The 21,877-nt window shown below is 41.6% G+C and overlaps 1 protein-coding gene across 2 annotated transcripts in view; it reads right to left on the bottom strand.

The window, feature by feature from the left end:
* dek (DEK proto-oncogene) overlaps window positions 1–16,518 on the bottom strand; it is a 35,470-nt gene extending 18,952 nt beyond the window's left edge. For both annotated transcript variants that reach the window (XM_056286142.1, XM_056286143.1), the window contains exons 1-5: window positions 16,454–16,518; window positions 15,607–15,765; window positions 13,053–13,145; window positions 10,646–10,755; window positions 10,061–10,155 (exon numbers count right to left, since the gene is read on the bottom strand). In XM_056286142.1, coding sequence (XP_056142117.1) covers window positions 10,061–10,155; window positions 10,646–10,755; window positions 13,053–13,145; window positions 15,607–15,727 — 419 coding nt within the window. In that variant the 5' untranslated portion in view covers window positions 15,728–15,765; window positions 16,454–16,518. The remainder of the gene's footprint in view (window positions 1–10,060; window positions 10,156–10,645; window positions 10,756–13,052; window positions 13,146–15,606; window positions 15,766–16,453) is intronic.
* Between the last annotated feature and the right edge of the window lie 5,359 nt (window positions 16,519–21,877).

Raw genomic sequence — 21,877 nt, 5'->3', positions numbered from 1 at the left:
TGTACCAAATCTAGAATCGATTTTGAATAAGGAATCCTTTTGAATCGAAAATCGATTTTGAATCGAATCGTGACCCCAAGATTCAAAACCGAATTGAATCGTAAGATTTTCACCCCTAAAAGACATTAAATAAAGCCTTTGTTAATCAGCTAAAACCACGTCCACCTTCCTCTCAAACCCTTCCCACATGTCAGTGACATAAATAAACACGTAAACACAGAAACACGAGTAGAAAGGAGCCGAAGCAACAGGCATTTAAAATGAGACATCCTTGCTCACTCAATCCTCATTTTCATGTGTCATCAATTAGTATGACATACACTATATGGACGAAAGTACTGGGACACACGTCTTAATCACTGAATTCAGGTGTTCATTCAAACTCATTGCCACAGGTGTAAAAAATCCACAAGACTTAGCGTTTTTGGTTTTTACCGATTTTCACTGAAAAATACCCAGATTTTTAAACTGATTTTATGTTTCCATGGATCCAAAAGTTGTTGCTGTTCATGTGAGGTTATGTAACAGTGTCCTCTTGTAGCGAAATTTGGCATGCTGGATGGCTTTGAAAAATAAAAACCGAAAACGCTGAGCCTTGAAAATCCAGCAGCTAGCCATACAGTCTGCATTTACAAACATTTGTGAAAGAATGGGTTGTTCTGAAGAGCTCAGTGAATTCAAGTGTGGTACTGTCATAGGAGGCCACTTTTGCAATAAGTCAGTTTGTGAAATTTCTTCCCTGCTAGATATTCCACTGTCAACTGTAAGTGGTATTATTGAAAAGTGGAAGCGTTTAGGAACAGCAACTCAGCCACAAAGTGGCAGACCACGTGAAGTCACACAGTGGGGTCAACGACTGCTGAGGCGAATAGTGCGTAAAAGTCGCCAACGCTGTGTTGACTCAATAACTGCAGAGTTCCAAACTTCCTTTGGCATTAACATCAGCATAAAAACTGCACCGGTAGCTTCATGGAATGGGTTTCCATGGCCGAGCAGCTGCATGCAAGCCTTACATCACCAAGCACAATGCCAAGCGTCAGATGGAGTGGTGTAAAGCACACTGCCACTGGACTCTGGAGCAGTGGAAACGTGTTCTGTGGAGTGACGAATCACGCTTCTCTGTCTGGCAATCTGATGGATGAGTCTGGGTTTGGTGGCTGCCAGGAGAACGTTACCTGCCTGACTGCATTGTGCCAATTGTAAAGTTTAGTGGAGGAGGGATAATGGTATGGGGTTGTTTTTCAGGGGTTGGGCTAGGCCCCTTAGTTCCAGTGAAGGGAAATCTTAATGCTTCAACATACCAAGACATTTTGGACAATTCTATGCTTCCAACTTTGTGGGTACAGTTTGGGGAGGGCCCTTTTCTGTTCCAGTATGGCTGTGCCCCAGTGCACAAAGCAAGGTCCATTAAGACATGGTTGGGTGAGTTTGGTGTGGAAGAACCTGACTGGCCCGCACAGAGCCCCGACCTCAACCCCATCGAACACCTTTGGGATGAACTAGAACGGAGATTGCGAGCCAGGTCTTCTCGACCAACATCAGTGCCTGACCTCACAAATGCTCTTCTGGATGAATGGGCAAAAATTCCCACAGACACACTCCAAAATCTTGTGGAAAGCCTTCCCAGAAGAGTGGAAGCTGTTATAGCTGCAATCGGGAAACCAACTCCATATCAATGCCTATGGATTTAGAATGGGATGTCATAAAAGCTCCTGTAGGTGTAATGGCCAAGTGTCCTAATACTTTTGTCCATATAGTGCATTTCACATTTGTAAGTTATTACTGTCAATTATACCAAATTATGTTGTTATAAAAAAATTTGAAGTACTCTTAAAGAAATAAAATAAATCATCCCATATCCCAACTGCACTTCTTTTATTTCCAATCCACTTTGCTGTGAAGCGTGACAGGTTTTTAAAAAGTGCTGTGTAAATAGACGCTATTCTGATGATGTATAGATCTGTCTGAAAGCCTTCAGCCCAACCTGATATAGCCTATCGCATTTAAGAAATAGTCTATTGTGAATAAATAGTTTCACATTATTACGATAGCATGGACGCAGCAATTGCATGAGAAAAATTAACTGAGTGAATTAGGAGCGCCAGCCTCCGATTATTTGTCTTCTTTCATTTTGTGATCAAAATATGCAGCAAATGTTGAAACTCATTCGTAGAACTGGTGATGTGGGAAAATGTAAATGTCTGAACACCAGTTTGTAATATTCAACCCAAACCCTGTCAGGCTCAACCCGATCAAGTCGGTTCAGGCTCAGCTTATTCAATTATTCCAGCAGGTTTGAAAGCGTCAGGCTCTGTACTGTGGTGGATAAATGAAGTTGAACTTGAATGTGCAAGCGAGCGGGGGCTCTTCCACAGATGTGGGTCTGACGTGTCAGAAATTACACACAAGGTTAAAAATACAATAAAAGAAAAAGAAAAAATAAACCTAACTTTCAACCAAGAGGAGCCTTTGATAACCACCACCTAGTCAACAGACATCCTGACTAGGCGGTCCTTCAATGTGACCTGCAACAATGTGCGTTTACATTTCAAATGCGATGTGAACAAATGCATTCAAGGCCAGCTCCGAATGTGGTCTGAGCAATCGGATCTCAAGACACATTCACACCTGCACCTAGGTCCATTTCGCACCTGTACTTAGAGCTTTCCACTTGTGATTGGATCACCCTAGACGCATGTTAATGCCAGGTGTATTCAGCCTCTGATCAGCAAGGGTCACAATGGTAACAGCCTGTGAATTACTATAAGGCCCTGTTTAGATCTGGTAATAACATGCAATCTTGGGTGATATGATCACAAGTGGATGCCTCTAAGTATGTCAGTTCACGCCTGGCATTAGAATGCGTTGCCATATACTTGTGATCATGCAAATAAACACATCACTGTGGTAGGGGTGTGTGGTTTAACCTCGGCTGTAAGCGGAGAGAGGAAGCATGGCTCACAGGAGAGCAGATGCCATAGGGAAGCTGATTAGTGATCAGCCTCAGGTGTGTCAAACTAACAACCTGTCCCTTATATACACGCAGTGAAGCAGGGTCCTGGCCTGACTGACTGACACACGACAGAGACACAGGCGAAACACAGGGCTGAAGGGAGACGGAGAAAAGGGGAGCCACACACTCTGAAAGGAGAGAGCGAGGAAACGGCTCCCGCACCAGAGTGCACCAGCCTGTGCAAGTGAGCGAATGAAAGACATTATTAAATAAAGCCAGTGTTAATCGCCTAAAACCATGTCCACCTTCATCTTGAACCCTCCCCATAGCATAGACGTGTCACAATCACGTATATAAACACATAAACGTACAGAGAAACCACGAGAAGAGTCGAAGCTCTATCAGGGGTGGGCAATCTTATCTAGAAAGGGCCAGTGTGGGTGAAGGTTTTTGTTCCAACCAACCAACTGCACACCTGTGTCTCCTAATCAAGTTTCTCAGCAAATACTCTACGGGTTGATTAGTGGGATCAGGTGTGTAACTGCTTGGTTGGAACAAAAACCTTCACGCACACTGGCCCTTTCTGGATAAGACTGCCCACCCCTGCATCCCATTTTAATGGACTGTCAATTAGTATGATGCATTTTGCAACTAAGTTATTACTGTCAATTATACCAAATTATGTTGGCATACAAAATCTAAAGTGTTCTTAAAGAAATACAATAAATCCTCCCATAACTACACTTTTCTTTTATTTCCATTCCCATTTTTTGTGAATCACAACAGGTATGGGGGCCATTATTGTAGCAGAATCATTTGCAAATGTGTGTGGAGCGTAGTTTAACTGTATCTCAATCCATGTGTGCGTAATCCGATTTGTAAATGTGTAAAAGAATCTCTGAATGCATACTGAGATTTGTGAATGTGTAAAGGGAGTCCACAAATGTGTATTCAGCATCCGTGTGACTGAATAGTCTATGTTTTGCTCCAAGAGCTGGAAATACAAACAAGTAATCAATTACAACTCAGGCAGGCCTCTTAATAGGCAGTCTTTTTTACACATGATTTTTGCTACACTTCTGCCATGTCAGATCTACATGTGTGTGGCGATCTGCAAATGTGTGTGGCGATATCACCAGTCGGAGGTAGCACTGAGTGATTTTAAGTGTGACATTGCTGGGCTGGGCCTATGCAAGGCAGACTATACTGCGCAGAGCTGACAGAAAAGAGGACATCAAAACAGTCTAGTCTATGATGGAATCTCGATTGCTCGCTGTAAATACATGTTCATGTTTTTGCATTAGTTGCCATAAGTAGTATTGCTGAGATTTATAACAATAAAATGTTATCGGTATCTGTGAACAAGTTATGTCTGGTTCAGTTTATGCGTCACCAAGCAAACTCATAAATCAAGTGGCAGTAGCAAGCTAACTGGACCAATTAACTTGGCTGACAATGTCATTGGCGTCACAGGAGGGTATCTAGCTGGAAGCCAACAAATTAGCAGTCCTCCATCGTTGAGATGGATACGGCTAAAACTCAACAGTATAATCTCACCACAACTTAACATGAAGCCAAAGTGTTTGGCTCTTATTGAAGATAATAGACTTTTTTCACAGCAGCCATTTGGATGTGAAATAGGGTAAACAGGTATTACCAATGATACCAATTAAGGTTCCGTTCCATTCAGGTCAACGGAGTCAGGGTGCTGCTGTTGTGCATGTTGGCTCACTAAAAAAGGTTCTGTTACACTAAATGGCACCTTAATTCATTTCTTAATTAAACCTGTTATTTCATGTCAATATGGCTGTCATGAAAAGGGTGTTTGAATTAGTTCTGAACCTGCACAGCTTTGGCTCATCATATAGCCGCTGCAGGGCAAATGCGAAGAAAACACTAGTGTCTGGAGCAACACCAAGGAATTAGCTCAAACTATCCATCCATCCATTATCCAAACTGCTTATCAACTAATTCCTTCAAACTATCTAGCTAGTTACCAGACTTTATTTTACATTTGAGGGAATGCAAAGGCAGGCTGCAAAAATTTTAAATGTGGTAATTTAAGATCAACAGGTTGCCTTTGGCATTTCGATCAATTTTTCTTACTTACAAACGGAATTTACAAGTGTTTGTATGAGCCATGTACAGACAGTCTTCCTTTTTCCGAGTGAATTTTTCTGAATTAACGAGGAGTTTAAATGTGTCACAGAAATAAACAAAAATTAGCAACAAATGGGTGTTTATAAAGTACAAATGATGCTGTAAATATTCTGTTTACATCAGCCCAGCCACAAAAGGCCCAACAACACCTGTGCATTTCATTCTGTGACAAGCCAAAATGTATATTGTGAAAAAGGCCTATAACGCAGAGGGGAGCCTTATATTATACTAATGACTGGTTGTCATATACGCAGACATACTCTTGTACAGGTGGCAGTCATCAGGTTGAAGCACATGATTCTACATAAACCTCAAAAGAAAAAAGTAAGAGGTTTAGGATAACAATACGAAAATGGTCTTACCCGAGGCCCACTTTCAGATAAAATGAGTTTGTCATAATCAACAGTAAATTGACAATCAATGTTTACCATGTTACTGTCTTTCTGTAGATATCTGAAATACTTAACCATGAATACCCTACACTCCAGACCCTGAAGGGCTTCTGGATGTTTTGCAAGGCTTCAGGTAACCACACATTTTAGTTATGTATTTTTAGACTTTGAGATCAATCTGTCATACTGTGGTGCATTGCTGTTGTTGGCATCAGAACCTGAATACACATAAAGTTTGTACCAGTATAAAGTGTTGGAGAACTTGGCATTAATATTTTGTAATTTCCAAGCACTTTTTGTGCTGCCATTGGTAGAATTTATTCTTGTTGCAATTATTCTTGTCATCAGCAAACGCTTGTTCAGTGCTGACTGAAATTTTTACGTTTCAGGAGGAAGTGGACGAAGGCGGCTGACAATTGTAAGCCCCCAAGTGGAAGGCTACATCAACTCACAACTGAGGAAGACATCAAACAGTGGAAAAAACAAGCTGTACATAGCCCCATCACAGGGTGAATTAGATGTTACCCCCCTCATCTGTGAAAACTGTCATGAGACTATTCCATTACATCTTTTGGCCCACCATGTTGGCAGTTGCACAAACAATGTCAAACTGTGCAGTAGTCTTCTTACATCTCATTTGGTCTTCAAGATAACATTTAGTAACTTAATTTGTATGACCAGGGCCAGGACCCGACTCAGATGTTGAATGTGTCTCTGTGTATAACTCATCAACTGATGACACTGACGCTGTCACATCCCCAAAATCCACATCCACCAAAGATTTAAGTATATCTCATCCCCCCTTTTTTCTCCCCAATTGCACCCGGTCAGTTACCCCACTCGTCTGAGCCATCCCAATTGCTGCTCCATCCCCTCTGCCGAGCCGGGGAGGGTTGCAGACTACCACATGCCTCCTCCGATACATGTGGAGTCGCCAGCCACTTCTTTTCACCTGACTGAGGAATTTTGCCAGGGGGCCATAGCATGTGGGAGGATCACACTATTCCCCCCAGTTCCCCCTCCCCCCTGAACAGGTGCCTAACCAACCAGAGGAGGCGCTAGTGCAGCGGCCAGGGCACATACCCACATCCGGCTTCCCACTCGCAGACACGGCCAATTGTGTCTGTAGGGACGCCCGACCAAGCCGGAGGTAACAGGGATTTGAACCAGCAATCCCTGTGATGGGAGGCAACGGAATAGACCGCTATGCTAGCCGGACATGCGATGTAAGTATATTTTTATCAGTCTGCAGTCGTTGTCAATGTTCTCTGTCTCTGGGATGTATGTAGTTGCAAGATCTGTTCTTTTTCTGGCACCAGTGTTGTCATTTGACGTGTCAGTGACATAGATGGTCACAAGAAGCACAGGCAAGTTCAGCTTGGATTTCTAGTCTCTGCCTCTGGGGGCATGCTCTAGATGCCACTCAAAAACAAAACTTCTTTGTTCTCTTCGCTTGTATTGCAAACGAGCTACGTTTCCAACAGTGAAAATGGCATCCCAAAATATGAGTGCAGAAGCTCTTATGGACGAGGATACGTTTTACAGTGTTTTGGCTGACTCGGATATTTAACTGTATTTATTCAAGCCAGCGTATACGACCAATGAAATGTAGTGGAGAGAGGCTGAGGCTGCTGCTGCATTAGCTGAAAGAGGATACGACCAGTGTCGACCATCCAGAACCTCAACTGCCGAGAGCAAACAGCAACCGGTGGTGCCATTGCTCAAATTGCCCTCCGATGCGAACAGAAACTGAATCATTCTGCTGCATTGAATTTCAGCGTGGGCAGTTTTTGTTTGATGCTGTCACCGACGCCAACCCCGAAACGGACCATGTATGCATTACTATGCATGAAAGTTTTATTCCTCACTAGGGCTGTCAATGAATATTCCAAATTCGAATATATAACTGAATTGTATAAAAAAAAGACATTCGAGTGTGAAAAAAAAAAGCATTACCGCGACTTTCTGCCTCGCGAATTATCGAGAGGGCTTGGCCACTGCATGATTGACAGGAGTCACACAATGTCTCTTTCACTCTTGCTCAGCAAAGATGGAAAAATACTATCAAGTTGTTTATTTAAATCAGTATGAACCTAACCTGTATAAAAAAAATTAGGGTATCGACTAATACATCAATTACGAATCATCCATCTCACTCTGAGAGAGAGCGCGTTCTCATTTCTCACTCTAGCACAAACCACGGTAGAGAGAGAGAGAGAGAGAGCGAGAGAGAGAGAGAGAGAGAGAGAGAGAGAGAGAGAGAGAGAGAGAGAGAGAGAGAGAGAGAGAGAGAGAGAGAGAGAGAGAGAGAGAGCAAGAGGTCTATGGTCTTTAAATGAAGTTTTACGGTATAGGACATTACTTTATTTGTTTATTTTATAATGTGTAGGTGTGTAGATCTTTTAAGACATGTTTATGTTGAAATAAATATACCTATACAAGTAGTTATTTCGCTCATTGTATTGGTTTGCCCTCTTTTGGACATAATGCGCAAAAATATATTAGAATGGGTTCAAACCAAGTGTCTTTTAGAAGGAATAATCAAATGTCATTTTGGCCAATTTTGACAGCCCTATTCTTCAACTGGACAGTGGTGTGCTGGATACTTTCTTCAGGATTCCGAAGATAAACTTGAAAAGAAAACAAAGGCCGGGAGATGACCATTGCGTGAGTACGTTATGTTTTGGCCAACAAAGTAATAGCGACAGGCTAGTGTGGGGATTTATGGCAATTTTGAACAAACGGTTTTCTCAGCACATTTGCACTGATTGCATGGGAACCTCTTGTTACCTAGATAAATTCTATAGTACATTTTCCCACGTCTCACTAAATCTCCTGTTGCAAGCACATTGCCCTGTCATATTGGCCAAAAAGTTCCCCAGTGTATCATCATCCTGACGTTATTTGTTGTCTTCACGACCAAAATCAGCAGTTGCATAACAACCAAAACCAGCGATCAGTTTAATATGCATGGCAATTTGCACATGAAACCTGTGTTAGATCGCCAGTTTCAGTTATGCAACAGTGTTGTTTATAAGGATTGGGATACCCGCTGTCAGCTGAGACTGACAGTCACTTAGATGAGTGATGAAACATTTCTACCACTAAACGTTGTGTCCAGGTGAACTGATTTAATTTTCTGGGAATAGCTGCTAATGTTACAGTATCATCTACTGCAGATAATATCGTCTGGCTACTTATAATTTTTTTTCCCCAATGGGTGCTACAAGGGGAGAAACTTGGCAAAGGGAACTGCATCGTCTTGCCTGTGTCTTACGTCACATCCGAGCCAAATATCCTTCCCCCAATGGTCAGTAAAGAGGGCATGCTGAAGTGGACAAAGCAACAGACCAGCTTTGATCATGTGATATGCAAGCCCTTGTGTAATAATGTTGCTTAAATTCAATGCAGCTGACAATGGACATTTTTACCTTGAGGCTTGTTGGTACTGATCTAGACTTTGTCTTGTCAAAGTATGATGTGTAATATGCTATATATTTATTTGAAAATCCAATAACATGTTGTAACGTGTTGTTTTGAATGAAGTTGTTTCTCTCTCTCTATATGAACTGCTTATTTTCACATTGTCTATCACAAAGTTTGCTGAGGGTACACCTACGTATGTCAGATGCATGCAAAATTATACCTGTTGGCGTATGGAGAGATAATTCACTTCAGAGGCAAGATACACTGCATATTCCAATCATTACAAAACTTGCAGGATTTTTCGCAACGTTAAAGAAACCACATACATAAAAGTATTTTGCAATCGCTCAATAGGGGGCGCCACCAGTTCCAAACACATGCATGGGCCTGGTGCAAATTTGGTCATAAATCAATGACAGTTTGTCCAAACATAACCAAACGTGGTGGATATTTTTAATTAAGCTTTTGAAGCTTTTAACCACTAACAGTCTGTATTGGCTTGAACCCCTGAATCAACGCTTGCAGATATATTTGTTCTGAATATTTTTTTATTTTTTTTAATGAGGGTATTGCTGTTTAGTACTTAAATGTGCTAAGTTGTCTCCACCTTACTGCTAAGAACAGGTCTCTTGTAGCAACAACCAATTCTGGTTTATAATCCCGCCCCTCCTTATGACAGACAGCTTCTGGCCCCACATTTGACATTAGTTGTTCAGAAGTATGAATGGCTTTACTGTCCAATATGATCAGATGTCACACAAACTAGTTAATTTGAAGCATGTGGAGGCCATATAGTACGTTTGGAAGTATCTCTGTCCACACGAGACCATTTGAATTTGGACTGCAAAGTGACAGCAATCATTTACACTGTTTTTGAATCATGTTAATCACTTCGTTCAACATGTTTAACCCAGTACCCAAATATCAAAGTGTGCTTTTACTTTGTAATAACAAAATACTGATATTAATGGTATTTAAATGATCATCCTTAAAACTGACATGCAAAAAATGTCCTTTTTGGATATTCATAGATTAGTCTCAAAATGCCAATGAGAGAATCAAAAGATTCCAGGATTGTGACTTTAAAAATTTAAGAGGAATGATCTTCTTTCATCCCTAAGTTTCTTACCTGAGGAGTTTTTCCCTCTTTTTGATGTAGGGCTCACTGTCCAACTCAAATGGAAAGCCGTTAAATAAACGCATGTTCTTCCTCATAGTGGCCATCTGATACAGAGAACAAATAGTTGTTGTTTAGTTTGAGAATAAGAAGGGCCATGACAGACTCTCTTCTCCTTTGCCCTTTTTGGAACAAGTCCAGGTAGAATGGAAGGGGTTTGTGTCAACAGGACTATAGGAAGCTTAGTAACACCTATATCAGCAATATCATCCTCAATCAAGAGTACACAATCACCCAAATATATAGGAAGGATATCAAAACAACTAGAGGGCGCACACACACAAATTTAATAACACAAACATGCTGGGTTTTAAAACATGACTGCCTCTCACTTTTGGTTTGCGACAGTTATATAATAATAATAATCATAATAATAATAATACATCATTCTATATAGCTATCCCCTGAAAGCTGAATAGGTTCTTGTAATGGCAACCCTCTCATTTGGAACACAATACATTAAACCAAGCAAATTCTAGCTATGGTATGTACCATGTGTAAAACTAGTAAAAAAAGTAGCTCTTCTGGTATACGTACTTTTCCAGGTCTATCAAACAGTATGGTGTGGAGTGGTTTCAGATCCACTGGCTTCATCTTTCCAATGTGGTAGTTTGTGCGTGGTATATCTCCTAACTTATCTCCTCCACCTGCAGAGTGAAAAATAAAGAAAAGCAGTCATATCCAGGACAGCTGAAACAAACTTTTCTTAACTTATCAATAAATGAACGAATGATGTCTTTAACTTCAGTTTCAAGTCTGCCACATGCAACAGGTACACAAAGTGCAGCCAGTGCAACAAAATGCTTATCTGCAGTTCAACAGAAAGGTTAAAAATTTTTTTTAATAGTTCCCACTCTATTTAGGAAAGACACCAATCACTCAAAACATTAAAACCACTGACAGGTACATGAATAACATTGATTACCTAGTTATAATGGCACCTGTCAAGGGGTGGGATATATTAGGTAGCAAGTGAACAATCAGTTCTTGAAGTTGATGTGTTAGAAGCAGGAAAAATGGGAAAGCACAAGGATTTGAGCAACTTTGACAAATCGTGAGGGCTAGATGACTGGATCAGTGCATCTCCAAATCAGCAGGTCTTGTCGGGTGTTCCCAGTATGCAGTGGTCGGTACCTGCCAAAATTGGTCCATGGAAGGACACTGGTGAACTGGTGACAGGGTCATGGGTGCCCAAGGCTTATTGATGCGCATGGGGAGCAAAGGCTAGTCCGTCTGACCCAATCCCACAGAAGAGCTACTATAGCTCAAATTGCTGAAAAAGTTAATGCTGGCTTTGATAGACAGGTGTCACAACACACAGTGCATCACAGCTTGCTGCGTATGGGGCTGCATAGCTGCAGACTGGTCAGAGTGCCAATGATGACCCCTGTCCACTGCCAAAAGTGCCTACAATGGGCACATGAAAGTCAGAACTGGACCACAGACCAATGGAAGAAGGTGGCCTGGGTTCAAATTAAATCTCAGGAGGTACCACATTTCACCGACCTCATTAACTGCGGACAACCACATCAAGTTCACCAGGGAGGATGTGAAAAATGACATTAGCCTTCTTAGACTTTGAAATTGCAATTGGTGATGGGGGACATTTGACTGTTTACAGTAAACAAACACATACTGATCAGTACTTAAGGTACTCATCATCAACTGGAGCAAAAACTAGGAGTCTTCAGGACACTACCACCAAGCTGACAACATCCCCACGGACATAGCGGCCAGGGAAGTGGAGAAATCTCACATTAAACAGGCCCTGGTTAAGTGTGGTTATCTCAACTGGGCGTTGTGGCGAGAGTTTCGGAACAGTTGAGACGCATATTTTCCAAACACCGTGTCTCAGTTGCATTCAAACTCCAAAACATGCTGCGGCAGAAATTGGTCCACTCCCAAATCGGGTTACCTGGCACAAACAGAGCAATATAGTGTATGCTGTTAAGTGCCGGAAGGATTGCCATGACTTCTACATCAGGAAAATCAAACAGAAGCTGGCCAAGAGGATGGCACAATGCAGAAAAGCCAACGCATCAGGCCAGGACTCCATAGTCTACACCCATCTACAGGCCAGTGGCCACTCTTTCAAGGATGAGGATGTGCACATCCTTGATAGGGATGATGATGATCGTTGTTTTCGGTCGAAATGCCACTGTATTGCTTATAAGGGTGGGGATACCTGCAGTCAGTTGAGATTGAAGAGGTCACTTAGATGAGTGATGAAACGTTTTGCTCAATAAACATTGTGTCCAGATGAACTGATTCACCTTTCTATGATTCATCGGTTTCGTCATTCCACCTGACAACAATATGCATATGATGCCGCAATAGCAGCATCACTTTCTATTTGCCATGTTTACATATGTGCACCAGAGAGAACTCTGTCATCCTATTGGTCAACATCAAGGAACACATTGTAGGAGATACATGACTAGGTGGGAAAATACAAAAAATTATGACATGGTAGACTTTTCGTCAGGGTGTCCTAGACACCACATCGCTGTTCTTCGATTATGTCACAGAGTACACTGGGTAAAGACGCCCATTCATCGTTCCCGACGTTCATAATCAGGCCCAACACTGGAAATTTGTCAGCGACAACAAAGTCACGTCAAAATTGGGCTGAAATCATGTAGTCTGATCCCAACATAAAAGGAATAACGTTTAGCAACTTTCCATGAAATCAACAATATTTGCAAGACATTTGATTAATTTTATCATGAATGATAGAGATAACAACGTAAGATAAAAGTAGAACAAAAATAATAAAAAAAGGAAAATTAACAGCAGAGGGTTGCATACATAAACAATTTGACACCAACTGGCCCCCAAAACCACAGAAAAAATAAAAAAAATTCTGATGTCAAAGTCTCGGGGTTAGGGCCTGCACTTAGCACAGTGCTTTGAAATGAGCATCTGTCAAGGTTAAACTTCTTACCATCCTCAACCTTCAACTTCTCTTTTGGTTTGGAGATCTGGAAGTCTAGCCTCTCTATGGTCTTCTTTGTCCGCTTGCCCTCCAGGATTTCACCTTCAACAACGATAAGGACAATAGAGAAAAGTCAAAGTCAGACAACTATCAATGATGGGTTCATTCTGTATAACATTCTACACTTGGACCGGTCATGTTCATAGCCCATCATGATCATGTTCAACTTTTTTAGTGGGAGTACAATATGACTCTCAAATAGACAATATCTAAAGCTGAAAGCTCATTCACACTACAACTACAATTAAAAGCACAGAACAACTGTTAGCTAGACCATACCACTTTATAGATCAACACTGTTTTACACTTCCATTAATAAAGGGTACAAGAACTAACCGATAAAATGGATATCAAATGTTTTTGCTAATGAATGTTGTTTGCTATTAGTTAAATATACATGGCACATTCTGAAGTTATGTCAGTGCAAAAACGAAAACATTTAAAACATGACAACTGCTACTGTTTGAGTGGACACGCAAATGAAAGGATGTTGTCTTAATGACATGAGTAATGTTTCTTTCTCCTTGCATGGATGAATCAAGCAATAACAAACAGTGCTGACTAAATGTTAGGTGTAATATCTGCACTGTTGAATTGATGGGGTACCTGTGAAACTGAATGGTAAGCAAAAAAGAAACAAGAGCCACCAATTTGGGAATGCTAACAGACATAGAAGGAAAGGTAATGACAAGGAAGCTCCGGCTTTTGTCCCTCAGCTCAGCAACATGTGAAACACCAGCTTGACTATATCTATAGAAAACTAATCCCATATCAGGGCCCAGTGTTTTATTTTTTTGTCTTGTCAAATTTGTCCAGCTTGTCAGCCAGTGACAAGAGCTGTTAGGTTCCTCTCAATTCCTGCCTTCAACAGACAGAATAGTGACAGAAGGGGGATGCTTAACTCTTGTCATGTCTGCATGCACATGATCCACCAGACTGAAGTAACTACAAAATATCAACATATTTCAGGACGCTTTTGACCACTGTCATAAAGAGAAGAATAAATGTCATTAGAGATGCACAATATATTGGTAGCCAATATATTATCCACTTGAGAAAAAAAAAGAGACTTATTACCAAACCAAGAGTGGAATTTCAGCCAATACTTACAATTGATAAGGCACCGAAAATACATGAATAAATTAATAGCATAATAACTATCTGCTACTTCTTGTCATAACTGCAGCTTGTTTGTCATGTCAGTCTGATATGTTAAGGCATGGCTTTGTTACAAACAAAAAAGGCGCACACTCCTCTCCAGTCACTGACATTTACTCACAAACTTGTCACAGCAAATGGAGGAGTGTGCGACTTTTTTCCTCTTTGTAGGTTTTATTCCCATTAGTCAGCATCTCGTTGGGCACTATTTTTTTAGACATGGCTTTGCAAAATAAAGTCAGTCAGTTGAGACTGAGGAGGTCACTTGGATGATTAAACATTTCTCTCAATAAACATTGTGTCCAGATGAACTGATTCAACTTTCTGTGACTTCACTACATAAACTGTTATCGGCCCTGTAATTCCATATTGGTGCATCCCTAAATGTCACTGAAACTGTTGATTTTTAAAGGGTATGGATGCTGGTCGTGGGAGTAGGAAACATCTTGAGTCATGTTCCATAAGGTGTTTATACTTGCAGATAAAGAAAGATGCATCAGCCAGTCAGAATTACAATGTGGAATATCTTTGTCCATGGACAACTCATGAGTAGGGATCCACCAATATCAATTTTACACTGCCGAAATTGATTCCAAGTGTGAATCTTTAAGTATCAGCCGAAACAGAGGACCAATCCAATCCATTACACTTTTGCTGAACAGTGCATACTTAAACCAATAGTTTGGGGTCAATGGGCAAAATAATTGAGACAGAATCTTGTTTTTGTTCCCCCCAACTATTAACCAGCTTCCATATGCAAAAAAATGCAGTAAATCAAGCCATTTCTTTTGCTCTGGTAAAATCTCTGATACAGATACTACATCGGCCTGATATCCAATAAAAGTATCAGCACATCCCTACTTATGAGAGGGCCCTGCTTAGGGCCACATGATACTGGCAAAAATAATAAACAAGACATGAAAGCTGCTGCGAAGAGTATTGGATTTTTGTTGACTGCATAACCCTGTGGACAAAAGCTGTAGTGTTTTGTGGAAGAACACCATTCCATAAAAACAATGCCCCTTGTCACAAAGATCTACATTCTGCCTCAGGTAGCTAGTGCATTTGTTTGATGAGACTGTGTGGTGTTTTGCAAAACAGGCGTTTGCATGTATCACTAATCGTGGCTGTGTCCTGTCTGTGTGCTTTAAATCGTTTTGACATATTTCACAAGGAGTGCGACCCAGGAGTCAAACATTTGGAACATTGTGCAGCGATGTCTAATCTAATCACACGGAGGCATCACACTTCAAATGAGACTAATAAATAATCAGTGAAAATTTGCTCATAGCAACTTTAAAGTTGAAGGCTAAGAAGCAAAGAGTAGCCATCAGTGCATCTTTACCTTGTACTCTGAGGCGCCCCTTCTTCTCAGGCTGGTCTGTCTGCGCCCCCTTCTTTGGCTCCTCGACCTCCTCCTCTGACACAGCAGAGCTCTCAAGTAGTTCCTCCGCCAGTTCACTCATGTCTGTATTGTCAATATTTGTCCGGGTTTCAACTTATCCTGAAGGGGAAGGGGTCAGAAGGTCCACATCACCTTAGATATTCCTCCATCTCCTAGTCGCACCTAATGACGAGCGTTAATTAACGTTTAAGTAATAAGAGAACTAACTGAACCACTACTGATGACTGACAATAATATTGTAAGCTGCAATGCTGAAATATGTGCGCCGAGATCTCGTCGATATCAATATGAGGCGATAAGCATGGTTTTACGTCGACAGCGAAAGCAGAATAACGTGTCCTTTTCACATGACGTATGTATCATGCAACCAACTTGGCGCGCCGCACGCAATTCAAATCTAAGACAGCTAGCTTGAGCGTTAACTTAGCCAGCTAATGTAGACTAACCTAAGCGGTAACATCCCTACATTCGGTGTATTTACCAAATCACCAAGCGGGTAGCTGGCATCGTAACAAACTAGTAATTACTCGCTATTTCCCTGTGTAAGCTTGCACAGATCACAGAAGCGTAATTAACTAATACGTGAGGGAACAGCACTGGGCTCGATGCTAAGCTAACTGTCAGTGAGCCAGTCTGCCGTGGCGTTAAGTTGAATGCTTAATTAAAGGCAAACAGATATGCAACCTCGCGCTATCTGCAACGCGCCTACTCATCGCAAATGTCATCAAATGCCCCCCCAAAAAACTGTCACCAACCGGCGTTATCTAAGAAAACTTTAAAGTTTTACCTCCACAGCCAAATAACTGCGCGTCTGCTTTTTGTTTGTGCTTTCCAAATGGCGGTTCGTCCAGTGGGCGGTGCATGGCTTGGCGGCCACTGCGCCGATTGGAGAAAAGGCCGATGACGACTTCACAACAACAACAACAACACTAGACGGGCAGAGCGCCTGTCACCGGGCGGCTGTCTTTGCCGGAACTGTTGCGCACACAACCCGACATGGGCGACCATGGCAAATTAGTCTCACAACTGCTCCTTTCAGCTGCTCCTGTTAGGGGTCGCAACAGCGGATCATCCGTTTCCATCTCTTCCTGTGCTCAGCACATTCCTCTGTCACGCCAACCACCTGCATGTTCTCCTTCACCACATCCATAAACCCCCTCTCAGGTCTTCCTCTTTTCCTCTTGCCTGGCAGCTCCATGTTCAGCATCCCTCTCAGCATCTCTCCTCCGCACATATTCAAACCATCTAAATCTTGTCTCTCTTGCTAATTGTTTCCAAACCACCCAACCTGAGCTGTCCCTCTAATATACTCGTTCCTAATCTTGTCCTTCTTCGTCACTCCCAACGAAAATCTTAGCATCTTCAATTCTGCCACCTCCAGCTCCACCTCCTGTCTTTTGGTCAGTGCCACTGTATCCAAACCATGCAACGGTCTCACTGCTATCTTGTAAACCTTCCATTTAACTCTTGCTGGTACCCTTCTGTCGCAAATCACTCCTGACACTTTTCTCCACCCATTCCACCCTGCCTGTACTCTTCTTCACCTCTCTTCCGCACTCCCCGTTACTTTGAACAGCTGGCCCCAAGTATCCACCTTCATCACCTCTACTTCTTGCGTCCTCACCATTCCACTGTCCTCCCTCTCGTTCACGCATATGTATTCCGTCTTGCTCCTACTGACTTTCATTCCTTTTTCTCTCCGGTGCATACCTCAACCTCTCCAGGCTCTCCTCAACCTGCTCCCTACTCTCACTAAAGATCACAATGTCATCCGCGCACATCATAGTCCACCGAGACTCCTGCCTGATCTCGTCTGTCAACCTGTCCATCACAACTGCAAACAAGAAAGGGCTCAGAGCTAATCCTTGGTGTAATCCTACCTCCAACTTGAACCCATCCGTCATTCCTACCGCACATCTCACCACTGTCATAGTGCCCTCATACATATCCTGCACCACTCCTACATACTTCTCTGCCACTCCCAGCTTCCTCACACAATACCACATCTCCTCTCTTGTCACCCTGTCATATGCTTTCTCTAAATCCACACAGAATATAACTCCTTCTGAACTTCTCTATACTTTTCCATTAACATTCTCAAAGCAAACATCGCAACTATAGTGCTCTTTCCTGCATGAAACCATACTGCTGCATGCTAATCATCACCTCTCTTCTTAACCTAGATCCAACTACTCTTTCTCATGACCTCATGCTGTGGCTGATCAACTTTATACCTCCATAATTACTACAGCTCTGCACATCACCATTATTCCTGAAAATCAGTACCAGTACACTTATTCTCCACTCCTCAGACATCCTCTCACTTTCCAAGATTATGTTAAACAATCTATTAAAAAAAAAACTCCACTGCCATCTCTCCTAAACACCTCCACAGGTATGTCATCTGGACCAACTGCCTTTCCATTCTTCATCCTCTTCATAGCTGCCCTCACTTCCTCCTTGCTAATCCACTGCACTTCCTGATTCACTATCCCCACATTATCCAAAATCCTCTCTCATTTTCTTCATTCAGCAGCCCCTCAAAGTACTCCTTCCACCTTCTCAACACACTCTCCTCACTTGTCAGCACATTTCCATCTCTATCCTTCATCACCCTAACCTGCTGCACATCCTTCCCGACAACTAGCCTCACTAAATTGGCTAAATCAAATTGTTCTGTCAACACAGTATTTTCTTATTGCTCTATAAATGGGTTCACATACTGATGTAAATGGCCGAACGAATGCATTTGTAACACTTCTTATGGAGATTTGTACCGGTGTTACACCAAAATCTGTGACCCATCAGATTATGTGACCCTGCCCTTAAAACACTCTAAGATGGCCTGCCCCATCATACCTGTCTGATCTCCTTAAACTGTACATTCCACCTCGAGCTCTTTGCTCTCAAAATACAGGGCTCCTGTGTGTACCCAGAGTTAAAAAGAAGTCAGCCGGTGACAGGGCTTTTTCCTATCGGGCCCCGTTCTTGTGGAATAACCTACCTGCTGCCATCAGACAATCAGAGTCTGTTGAGTCCTTTAAATCCAAACTTAAAACTCTTTTTTTTTTGCCTTCGCCTACAAATAGTTGCCTTTAAATTGAATGCTTCACAACCTGTATGGGATGGCGGGTCAGTTTCTGTCTCAATGAATTTACCAACCACTGTTCTGCTGATGAGATTATAGCGTATATATTGACTGTTCTCTCATGTCTTTTCTCTCTCTCTCTGATTGATGTCTTCTCCTTTCCCTTTTTGTGTATGTGAATGGTATTATATGAGTCTCCCTTGTGTGTGTGTGCAGTCTGTCCTCCTCCCAGGTCTCCATGGTGACGGTGGTCACCACCTGGACACTGTCGGCATCCCCCTCGTTACATTTAAAAATAAATCTTTTTATTGATTTTTGAACCAGTAGGAGGAGTAGTAGTAGCAGTAGAACAAGTGTTGCATACAAAACATCCAATTAAACTGGTTTCATACATATATAAACAGAACCTGTTATAGTGCTGTCTACAAACAGTAGAAAAATAGCAACAAGAACAACAATCAATCCCTATTCTAGTTAATTCTTACCCAATCTTCATATATCCATTAGCCTAATCACTCCTCCCACCCAATCCCTCCCACTTGTTACAAGAGAAAAACACCAAGTGAAAGGCAAATAGGTACACTCATTATACTTATTAACTCAATAATTTTCCCACACAAATTCTTCCCACTGGCTACTAAAAAAAAATTCATATGAGTGAATGATGACATTCCTGATGATAGATTCATTCTGACAGACATGACAGACATTCATGACGGATGGACATGACAGACATGACACAGATGTGACAGAGACACAGACAACAGACATTCCTGATGACAGAAATTAGACATTCCTATGAAGAAGAAAAAAAAACCCGTTCCTATGGGCTAATAAACCACCACGCATTAAAAAGCCATTCAACTCCCCAGAGAGGTAGGTGGTTTGGCACTGCCCAATTTTATTCAGTATTACTGGGCATGCAATATCGGCAAATTACACTGTTGGATCGATAAAAGGGCTGAGACATGTCCCTTATGGGCCCAGATGGAGCTACTGTCTTCAAAGCTCTCCCTCCAGTATGTCATTATGGCCAACTCCCCCTTAAAATTCATAATATTTCCCAAAATCCAGTCGTTACCAACTCAAGTTAGATATGGATACAATTCCATAAGCATTTCAAACTGGACAAACCCTGTACTTTAGCCCCAGTCTTCATAAACCATTTATTCCCACCTTCTTCCTCCAACCCCGTTTTTTGCATTTGGCGTGACAAGGGCTTATCAAAGATTTCTATAGGGAAGGAATCTTCACCGATTTCACAGAGCTCTCAAACAGGTTTGACCTGCCTAAATCCCACTTCTTTTGTTTCCTTCAAGTTAGACATTTCATTAAACCAATTACTCCCATTTCCCTAATCACTCTCCTGGATCCGTTATTGACTCCCTTCTAACCCTGGACCCTGCACACAAATGCTCCATTTCCATAATTTATGGCTCGATTGACTCCCTTAACCCCGATCCAGCAGCCCCATCTGATGGAGATTTGGGAACAGAGAATTGGTGTGTCAATACCTGGCAACCACTGGGACCATATTCTCGATCTGGTCCACTCAGCTTCTGTGTGTGCTAGGCATGGTACTCCAGAGTAAGGTTCTTTTCAGAGTACACTACACCAATGCCTGATTGGCAAAAATCTACCCAGTTACCAATGATACTTGTAATAGGTGCAAACAATCACCCGCAAACCATGATTCACATGTTTGGTCCTGTCCAAAGCTGACAGATTTCTGGTGTCAAATTCTTAACACACTTGGGGCAGTATTTGGCATGAACCTAATGCCTGAACCACTTACAACTCTATTTAGAGTCCAACCATCTACAGCACCCGATTTGTCTTGGATAAAACAGCGTGCCTCTGTCTTTACAACTCTTTTAGCTAGGTGCCTCATTTTATTTAAGCGGAAACATGTTCTCCCCCTCTCACACAATAACTGGCTTTAGGAGATACTATCTCACATCAAACTTGAAAAAATTAGATTCTCACTTATAAACCCCAGTAAATCCTTTGACATGACCTGGAAGCCCATTCACCCAGATGACAACTAGATGCCCCCCCCCCATTTTTTTTTTTTGCATGCGTGTGTGTGTGTGATATGAATTTATTTTCTTTTTATATACAGTGGTGCTTGAAAGTTTGTGAACCCTTTAGAATTTCTATATTTCTGCACAAATATGACCTAAAACATCAGATTTTCCCACAAGTCCTAAAAGAAGATAAAGAGATCCCAATTAAACAAATGAGACAAAAATATTATACTTGGTCATTTATTTGAGGAAAATGATCCAATATTACATATCTGTGAGTGGCAAAGTATGAGAACCTCTAGGATTAGCAGTTAATTTGAAGGTGAAATTAGAGTCAGGTGTTTTTAATCAATGGGATGACAATGGGGTGTGAGTGGGCGCCCTGTTTTATTTAAAGACCCAGATACACACCAGATACTGAAAGAAAAGGTTCATATACTTCTGCCACTCATAGATATGTAATATTGGATCATTTTCCTAAACAAATCAATGACCAAGGATAATATTTTTGTCTCATTTATTTAACTGGGTTCTCTTTATCTACTTTTAGGACTGTGAAAATCTGATGATGTTTTAGGTCATATTTATTATTATGTCCTTGCCTTTGTTCTTTTAAGATACTCTCTCACCCTCTGGCTGTCTCTCTCGCTCACCCAATCAATACTATTATGCCTGCTACAATAAATTTAAAAAAAAAGTTTGCTTCACAGACCACAACTCATGTGAGTGGGACTGCCTATCCCCATTTTGTTCAGCAAACAGAAAAGTATTGATGTATATCTCCTAATTTTTTTTACAAACTTCTGAAATAATCAAATGCCTTTGATGAGTGTAAGTGACCTTTCTATCACCTGAGAGGCAGGTTGCTGTAAACGAACCCACTGAGGACGAAGTACCTCCAGAGAAAGAACCCGGTACCATCCAAGCCTGGTAGGATTGTGAAAACGTTTAAAGCTTCAGTCCAGGGAAAACAGAACAATGGCGATACTGGTAATGTGGGTGTCTGCCCGTTCCAAATCTGAATTTGAAATGAGACGGTCTCTATCTAGCTATCGATGTTGTATCTTTTCATATAGATCTTCAAGCTTGTTATCCA

Source organism: Lampris incognitus, chromosome 9, assembly GCF_029633865.1.
Source record: "Lampris incognitus isolate fLamInc1 chromosome 9, fLamInc1.hap2, whole genome shotgun sequence".
NCBI classification, from domain to species: Eukaryota; Metazoa; Chordata; class Actinopteri; order Lampriformes; family Lampridae; genus Lampris; species Lampris incognitus.
This window is presented reverse-complemented; position numbering and strand designations above follow the sequence as displayed.